This window comes from Malania oleifera, chromosome 4 (assembly GCF_029873635.1).
Source record: "Malania oleifera isolate guangnan ecotype guangnan chromosome 4, ASM2987363v1, whole genome shotgun sequence".
NCBI classification, from domain to species: domain Eukaryota; kingdom Viridiplantae; phylum Streptophyta; class Magnoliopsida; order Santalales; family Ximeniaceae; genus Malania; species Malania oleifera.
Genome location: NC_080420.1, coordinates 16,032,710 through 16,042,223, shown reverse-complemented (window position 1 = coordinate 16,042,223; position 9,514 = coordinate 16,032,710). Strand labels below are relative to the sequence as shown.

The 9,514-nt window shown below is 38.0% G+C and overlaps 1 protein-coding gene across 1 annotated transcript; it reads right to left on the bottom strand.

Moving 5' to 3' along the window:
* Positions 1 to 1,272: 1,272 nt before the first annotated feature.
* On the bottom strand, positions 1,273 to 7,636 carry LOC131153703 (vesicle-associated protein 4-2-like). The gene is made up of 4 exons (XM_058106151.1): positions 7,592 to 7,636; positions 3,242 to 3,328; positions 3,004 to 3,123; positions 1,273 to 1,332 (listed from the first exon to the last, which is right to left on the bottom strand). Exons 1-4 carry the CDS (start codon positions 7,634 to 7,636, stop codon positions 1,273 to 1,275), a joined length of 312 nt encoding a protein of 103 aa, XP_057962134.1.
* Between the last annotated feature and the right edge of the window lie 1,878 nt (positions 7,637 to 9,514).

Here is a 9,514-nt window from a genome sequence, read left to right as displayed (position 1 = left end):
TACTTTTCATAAATATTTCTCGCTATTCAAGTCATCCTTCAATTATTGCACTACATGTGGGAACATTGATTTTGGGCTTATATTTGGATCTAGATGGATTTATACAAAATCTAATGTAATTTTGTATTGTACTTTTTCCAAATCTACACAAATTCAAATCTAAGACATTTCCTAAACATACAATTAAGGACTTTTTAAATTTGAAAAAAAAAAATCGCAGTTAATGAAGATTAGCTAAGCTCAATTTAGCCATCTGTAACTTTTGTATAATAATTGAATCTGTTCAACAAAGTCACTTCAAGATGGGGACGCAGCTCGCTTCAAATTTCAATTGTTATGTTCAATTGTTGGGTGACAGAGAGACATGCCATACCCTCCCACTCAAGATTGATAATGGTTCACTGGGTCGGATTCATTTTTTTATTTTATTTTTTCCTTTTTGGGAGGGGATGGTTTGGATATAGTATTTAACAGCATGAATTTTTTATTTCGGTTTTGAATTTATATAAATTTAAAAAAAATTATAATTTTTGCTGTATTTTTAAAATTTATATAAATTTAAATACAAATTCTGAATTTCAAAATATTTTTCTATATATATATATATATATATATATATATATATATATATATATATCCCTCAGCACCATCTCTCTTTGACTTGTTTATTAATCTATTAACCTCAAGTTATTTGAATAGAAGCAATTATTTTCACTATACCAAGGGAGGAAAAAAAAAATTGGGTGCTATAAGAGTTTCTTGTCCCCTTTATTTAAATCATGCCATGTACTGTATAAGGTCAAATTACTACTAGCATGACATAGTTTTATTAGAGGGGACATATGGTACTCTCGTAGTGTAATGGTCTTGGACTTAACTTTAGTGAGGTATTGTCCTTTTGGTTCACTAATCTCACAAGTTTATCCTATAAAATGTGTCTCACTTAGTTGGAGTCCAAACTCTCTTCATAAGCCTAAAATCTCCCTAGTACACATCCGATGTGGGACTGCTGCAAGCTCTATTGTCCAATTTCTGATGTCTATAATTTCCCAAGTGCACATCCAATGTGAGTTTGTGATAGGCTCTCCCGTCCGATTTCTGACATCTTTGTGAGAGTGATCTCCCTAGTACACATCCGATGTGAGACCGTGACAAGTCCTCTCATTTGATCTCTGACGTCCTCATCAAAGTGGCCTACATCTCTATGTAGAATCCACTCACATGATAGTAACCTCCCCCCCCCCCCCCCCCCCCCCAAAAGATAGATCTACTCTATAAGGAGTCTACCCCTTCAATCTGTTGTCGAGCAAGGTACCATTCCCTTCTCTTTTTCTTTTCTTTTTTTTCTTTTCTTTTTTTTTTTGGTAAAAAAGGGCGGCACCTCCTAACTTTATTAGAAAACCCCTCACTTATGGCGAAGGAAAACTGTGATTACAATTTTGAGACTTTGGGACAACAAAAGCAAATTCCAAGACCCTAAAATTAACTTAACCAACATAAACCAAACCAAAAAACCAAACACCAGCAACCAAAAAACTAAAAAACTAAACCACTAAAAGTGTAATAACACAAAATATCATGAGCGCAAAGAAGGAAAACCCAACAAGTCCAATTGAATCATTCCCTTGACTTGCTAAGGAAAATCATCTTGGCAACTATATGATCAAGAAATACCAGATTCACCTTGTTTGGCAAAGAAATTTGCACTTTTATTCGCCTCCCTGTAAACATGTTCCACCTTAAACTCTATACCTCTTGATGCTAGCGTAAGTTCTTCCCACAATTCCCATAAGTTCCAAACTGAACACTTCCCAAAATTTATCCACTGAACCAACAAAGCAGAGTCACATGCGATCTCTACTTGATAAAATCCGAGAACTTTGCACAGATTAATCCCTAAAATAATCACCTTCAATTCAGCCATGTTATTTGTTCCAAAACCCAATAATGAGGAAAAAGCTGCTTTAAATAAACTTTTTTCATCTCTTATCACCCCTCCACCACCACAATTCCCTGGGTTACCTCTACAGCTCCCATCCACATTCAACTTAACCCAACCTATCCCAGGTTTACACCATCTGACTACATGAGGAAGACGCACCCCCATATTTTTTACTTGAATATCCAAAGCATAAAGGACTGCAATATTCGTGCAAGAAACAAGCGCACATTTATTTAGCTTGTCTGAAATGGATCTCAGCCAATATTTAATATCAAACCACACAGTTCTCTCCGAATCATGAATTGATTCCATCCTAACTCTACATCGACGAGTCCAAAGTCTCCAAATGATGAGACTAGGTATAAGACCTACCAAAATGCCAAACTGTGAGGCCCGTCTTACACAACTAAACCAGACATTAACTCTGTCTTTCCAAGTACTCATTGCCATACAACTAACACCCAACGCCACTGCTGCTTTTTTCCATACCTCCTAAGTAAAAGATCTGGTGCAAAACACATGGTCTAGAGATTCAATCTTGGCATTTGAACAACAATCACATCGAGTGGCCATCTGGACACCTACTTCTTCAATACGAGTATCAACCGGAAGACGAGCGAACCAAAACTTCCACATACAAATTGACACCCTTTTTGGCAACATAGGATACTAGATCCATTTTGCAACTGAGAACTCCTCTTTATGCTCCCTTATAATTTCCCAAGCACTTGTCATGGTGAATTTCCCATCTGTTGAAGGTTCCCAAATTACTGTATTTGGACCCTTCTTACAAGAAATAACAGAGTTCATTACTTCCTCGGCCTAATCTTCACCCAACAGATTCACTAATAAATCAACATTCCACCCATTCTATCCCAACAATCTCGAGTTTGAAGCTTATGGTTACTAATTTCCTGAACCTTAGCACAAAGGGGGCCGAAGGCTAACCAACGGACAAACCATAGAGAAGCCGACCCTTCTTTAATTCGAACACGAACATGATGAAAAACGTCATACAAGAAGGAAATTGCAAAGATGTGGGTAAAAGAGAGTTAGCTCACTCGTTCATCTATGACAAGGCCTTCACCAATAATCTTCGGACCAGTATATTCCAGAGGCTTCTTGCGGGCTTCAAGCTCAGCCTCGGCCTCAGTCAACTGGCGCTTCAATTTATCAAGAGCCTTGAGGGAATTCTGAAGCACAATCTCATGATCGGGTAATTTTTACTTCACATGTGAATGGCAAAATGCAAAATGCCCACAAGAAAATAAAAGTATACTGAAACAAAGTCAAATCAACAGTACTTATAGGATTGGGGTGCTCCACATCCAGAAAAACAACCCGCAGTATCTGCTCCACTGTCACTTGATCCTTCTGCTCATCAAACTGAGCAAAAGAGAAGCATTAAGTTCTATGGCAGTAGAGAGAGAGAGAGAGAGAGAGAGAGAGAGAGAGAGAGAGAGAGAGAGAGAGAGAATGGGGGGTGGGCGCAGAACAAATGGTAAGCAGTAGAGTGGTTTTGCTACAAGTCAACTCTAGTTTTATGAAAACTTAAAGCTCACGAGGCAACAAATCCTCCAAATTCCATTCCCTCCCCACCCCCCCCCCCCCCCCCAAAAAAAACACAAACCAAAACAAAGCAAAACCAAACAAAAATAAAAAACACAAAAAACAAAACACCCCTCTTAAAAGGAACCAAAAAAAAAAAACACAAAAGAAGAGATAACGCTCCTCTACAATCAGAAGCTACTATTAGAGCTGGAGTCTAAAGACAACTAGGAGGAGCTGAGTTGGAAAACGTGGTGAAATTAATCTCACGCATTGCAAGCTAGGAGCTAAGTCAGAAACGCGTGGTGCATTAATCCACCATTAAACCTCTTCGTTGTAACTTCCATATGTAATTGATTTTATTTTAATTGTAATGTAAATTCCAAGCCCTATAAATAGAGGGCTATGGAAGATGTAACATATAGTGCAGAGAGAGCATAGAGAAGCTCAAAGAGAGCAAAGAGGAAGAAGGGAGGAAGATAGAGAGAGAGAGTGTGTGTGAGAATTGTAATTTTTCCGGCGATAGTGAATATTTGGTGTGTGTTCCGTGGACGTAGGTCATTATTGACCGAACCACGTTAAAATTTTGGTGTCACTTTGATCTGAATGCTCACAGGTTCCTAACAAGTGGTATCAGAGCCCGATTAGAGCAGAAAAGCCTAATCGGAAGTGACTCCAAAATTCAGAGCTCTGTCTAGTTGATCAAAACTGTGTTTTGAGGCCACCATTGCATTCAGCTCGCCGAGACGAAGAGAAAGGTGCAAAATGAAGCTTGAACGGAGTTTTGGAGAAGCCTCACGCGCCCCCACGCGCCTTGCCGGAGCAAGACCCCTCTCCATGCGCCGGTGAACAGATCCCTCACACGCTACATGCGTTGCACGTGTCTTCTTTGCCCGATCTGCCTCGACCCGACCCAGTTCACTACCCAACCTGACCCGACAAGTCACTCAGACCTGGGGTAACCTAAGATCCGATTCCTAACCCGGGTCTGACCCTACGCCCAGGGCGCCAGATCAGGAAAGGGCCACGTCAGCGTCAGAGTGCCACGTCAGGAGGTGGACCCCACTGCCACGACAGCAAGTGGGCCCCACCCTACCACGTCTTCAGGTGGGCCCCACACCTACCATGTCAACAAGTTTGACCAGGTTTGACCAAAACTTTGACTGAGCTTTTCGAAGTCATTTTTGGCCGTTGTTCGAGCAACTTGAACCATTTTTAGGGTTTTCAATCGTTTCGGATCCAACCGCACTATCCATTTGAGTTAATTCTATCTTTAGATTAGTGAATCAAGATGTCAAATGAAAAGAGCTCAAAAATTGAAATGTTCAATGGAAACAATTTTGGTTTCTAGAAGATGCAAATAGAAGATTATTTGTTTGGGAAGGAATTGCACTTGCCGTTGAAGGGTAAGCCAGCATCCATGAATGAAGACGAGTGGGAGTTGCTTGACCAAAAAGCCCTCAGAGCCATTAGAATGACATTGTCGAAATCTGTGGCGTTCAATATCAAGCATATAACATCCACCAAGTCTCTGATGGATGCGCTCTTTAATATGTACGAGCAGCCTTGAGCCGCAAACAAGGTACATCTAATGAAAAGACTATTTACGATGAACATGTCTGCAGGTGAGAGTTTCAGTAGACATTTGAATAACTTCAATGAGTTGTCTAATCAACTCGCCTCAGTCAGGATAACGTTTGATAATGAGATTCGAGCCCTACTGATTCTCAGTCAGTTGCCTGAAAGTTGGAATGGTGTCGTTACTGCCATCAGTAGCTCCGCAAGAAAATCGAAGCTTGTACACAATGAAGTCGTCAGCATGATTTTGATGGAGGAAATAAGAATGCAGTCGAACCATGGCTCCACTTCAAGTTCAGCCTTGAACATGGAGAGTCGAGGCAGAGGAAACAGACATGGAAGATCAAACAAGCGCGGCAAATCTAGGCCCAGACGGTCTAAATCCGAAAATCCCAGAGGTACTCAGGACACAGGTTCCCAGAGCACAAAAGTTATTAAGTGCTGGAACTGTAGAAAGACTGGTTATTACCAGAACCAATGCAGAAGTCAGAAGAAAGAATTCGAGATGAAGGCAAAGACAAAAGCAAATATTGCTTCCGAGAATGATGAGATGTTGATCTGCTCTTTGGAAAGCAAGCAGGATTCTTGGGTCTTAGACTCCGGAGCCTCATTTCATGCCACATGCTGCAGAGATTGCCTAGAAGAGTACACACTAGGTAATTTTGGTAAGGTGTACCTTGGCAACGATCAACCTTGCAATGTAACCGGCAAGGAGTTGTGAAGATCAATATAAATGGGTCAGTATGGAAGCTGAAGGATATTACGTATATTCCAGACCTAAGAAAGATTTTGATCTCAATTGGTCAGCTGGCAGATGAGGGATACACGATGAAATTCATTGGCGATGAATGAAAAGTTTCAAAGGATGTACTAACGATTGCACGAGGTAAGAAAAGCGCAACACTTTTTCTAATCTCCAGTTACTCCATGTCTATTTCAGTTGCTGAAAGAAATGATGATAGTGACATCTAACACCAACGACTTTGTCACATGAGCGATAAGGGACTCAAGGTGATACACTCAAAGGAAAAATTGAGTGGTCTACAGTCAATGCAGGTTGACATGTGTGAGAATTGTATAGTCAAGAAACAGAAGAGGGTTAGTTTCCAGATAAACACCCATGCCCCAAAGAAGAAGGGACTAAAACTAGTCCACTCAAAATGTATTAGGCAGAATACCGAGAATCCTCAGGTGGAGGAACCAGTGGAGCAGATCGTCGCATCACCATCTCCTACTCTAACTTCGAAGCTTAGGAGATCTACTCGGTCTCATATACCAAATAGAAGGTATATTTATTACTTACTTCCTACAGATGGAGGAGAGCCCAAATGCTATGATGAAGCATGTTATGTGGCAGATACGAGCAAGTGGGAGCTTGCGATAAAGGATGAGATGAAGTCCCTCACCTCCAACAGAATGTGGAAGTTTCCCAAAGGCCTTCACAACAAGTGAGTGTACAGAATCGAAGAGGAGCATGATGGTTCCAGAAGGTACAAGCCTCGGTTGGTAGTCAAAGGCTTTGAGTAGAAGAAAGGGATTGACTACACCAGCATTTTTACACCAGTTGTGAAGCTGACAGCCATCATATTAGTCCGTAAAAATCGAGCAAACAAGAAGGTGGCGACTACAGAGAAACTGAAGTTGTGCTCAACTTCAGTTAGTCTTCATACTTGAAGACACATATTATGAGCACATCATTTATTCATGATACTCTGGTTGAGGAGGTATCTCTTTCTCCAAGTGGGAGATTGTTAGAATTGGAGCCAGAAGACAACCAAGAGGAGCTGAGTTGGAAAACGCAGTGAAATTAATCTCACGCGTTACAAGCTAGGAGCTGAGTTAAAAACGCATGGTGCATTTATCCACCATTAAACCTCTCCATTGTAACTTCCATATGTAATTGATTTTATTTTAATTGTAATGTAAATTCCAAGCCCTATAAATAGAGGGTTGTGGAAGATGTAACATATAGTGCAGAGAGAGCACAGAGAAGCTCAAAGAGAGCAGAGAGGAAGAAGGGAGGAAAAGAGAGAGAGTGTGTGTGAGAATTATAATTTTTTCGACGATAGTAAATATTTGGTGTATGCTCCGAGACGTAAGTCGTTATTGACTAAACCACGTTAAAATTTTGGTATCACTTTAATTTGAATGCTCACAATCCTAACAGCTACAACTGGCAGCTAGCAAGCCAAGCTTCAAAGTCCAAGAATAGACTAGATGCCAGCAACATGTCAAGACATTGTTCATGTAATGACTAGGAATGCAGGTCAGATGCATGGACCGCATAGCTCTCTTTTCAACAAGTGGCAGGTTTAATGCAGCAAAAATCAGCCTTTTGATTGCATATAAGTCCCCTAAAGATCAAACAATTTGGAGCATGTTCAATCCCATAAAAAAAAAAAAAAAAAAAAAGCGGAAGTACAAAATATTGAATATATATATATATATCAGGCAAGTTCCATCCAAATTCTCAGTCAGACAATGACAATTACAAACCACCATCATATCAGTTAGACATCATACTAGCTCTGGCACATAGTCCACCGGTCCTTTCACCTTTAGACTCATGATTTAAATTTGAGCATGAATTTTTTTTTTTTTTTTTTTTGCCTTTTTGGGAGGGGATGGTTTGGATATAGTAATTTTTTATTTCGGTTTTGAGTTTATATAAATTTAAAAAAAATTATAATTTTTACTGTATTTTTAAAATTTATATAAATTTAAATACAAATTCTGAATTTCAAAATATTTTGCTTTATCCCTGAGCGCCAATCTCTCTTTCACTTATTTATTAATCTATTAACCTCAAGTTATTTGAATAGAAGAAATTATTTTCACTATACCAATATTAAAATCATGTCATGTACTGTATTAGGTCAAATTACTAGCATGACATAGTTTTATTAGAGGGGATATATGGTACTGTCGTAGTGTAACGGTCTTGGACTTAACTTTAGTGAGGTATTGTCCCTTTGATTCACTGGTCTCACGAGTTTGTCCTATAAAAGGTGTGTCACTTAGTTGGAGTCCAAACTCTCTTCATAAGTCTAAGATCTCCCTAGTACACATTCGATGTGGGACTATTGCAAGCTCTCTTGTCCAATCTCTGATGTCAATAATTTCCCAAGTTCACATCCAATGTGAGTTTGTGATGGGCTCTCTCGTTCGATTTCTGACATCTTTGTGAGTGTGATCTCCCTAATACACATCCAATATGAGACCGTGACAAGCCCTCTCATTTGATCTCTGACGTCCTCATCAAAGTGGCCTACATCTTTGTGTAGGATCCACTCATATGATAGTACCCCCCAAGATAGATCTACTCACATAATAGTACCCTCGGAGGCTTTGATACCAAATATAATGGTTCTGTGCCCAACTCCGCTAAGGTATTGTCCGCATTGGCCCATTGGTCTCACGAGTTTATCCTATCAAAGGCGCCTCACTTAATTGGAGCTCAAATCCTCCTCATAAGTCCAAGATCTCCCTAATACACATTCAACGTAGGACCGTGAAACGTAGTAAGAAAAAAACTAATCTTAAAATTGTTCATTGATACATCCTCACTCGAAGTTGTAACTAATTAAAGATCTATTTAAAGTAATGATTTTATTTTAAAAAAAATAAAAAATAAAACAAAGAAGGAAAATTTTTTTAAATTAAGAAAATATAAATGTTAATAATGAGTACATAGAATTTTTGTTATATATTTTAATTGATTGTTTATTTTATTTTTGTTGATAATTAAATAAGAAAAGTTAGAATCATTTATATTTTTTTCTTTTTCCAAATTTTTAAAAACTTCTAATGGGCCCTAAACGTCAGTACCCTCGCATGGAATGTCTTAAATTAATTAAATAATCTCAAGTCTAGTGCTTCCCTAAAAACATCATCCATGTTAATATTACAAGAACCAAAAAGAAAGACATTGCTCTCTAATAATTTAAAAATATTCTTGTAAACTTTAAACAATCATGCGTTCACGTAGAGTTTCTAATAATTTCATAATTTTAGATTCAAATACTCATGCTTTTAAAAAATAAAAAAATTATGATACTAATATGACTTAAAATTTATTTTATTCTTAAAAACTATAATTTAAAACAAAACAATGAGCTCGTAAGTATTTTGAATCATGTGCATAAAATAAAATAATGGGGAAATGCATGCTTATCCATTCTATTTTTCTTGCAACAATATAATTTTATTAACAATATTATCGCTCCCTTACCCTCTCCTTGAAAATATTGTATCAACTTAAATAAAATATTATCCACGTTTAGAAATATAAAACTTCAGACTTCGTATTTGAATTTATACAAATTTTAATAAAATTATATGTAAAATTATCTTAAATTTTATATAAATTCACACAAATCAAAATCTAAAACTCTAAATCCATGCTTCCAAACACAATACTCAAAAGCATAAAAATTAATTATAACA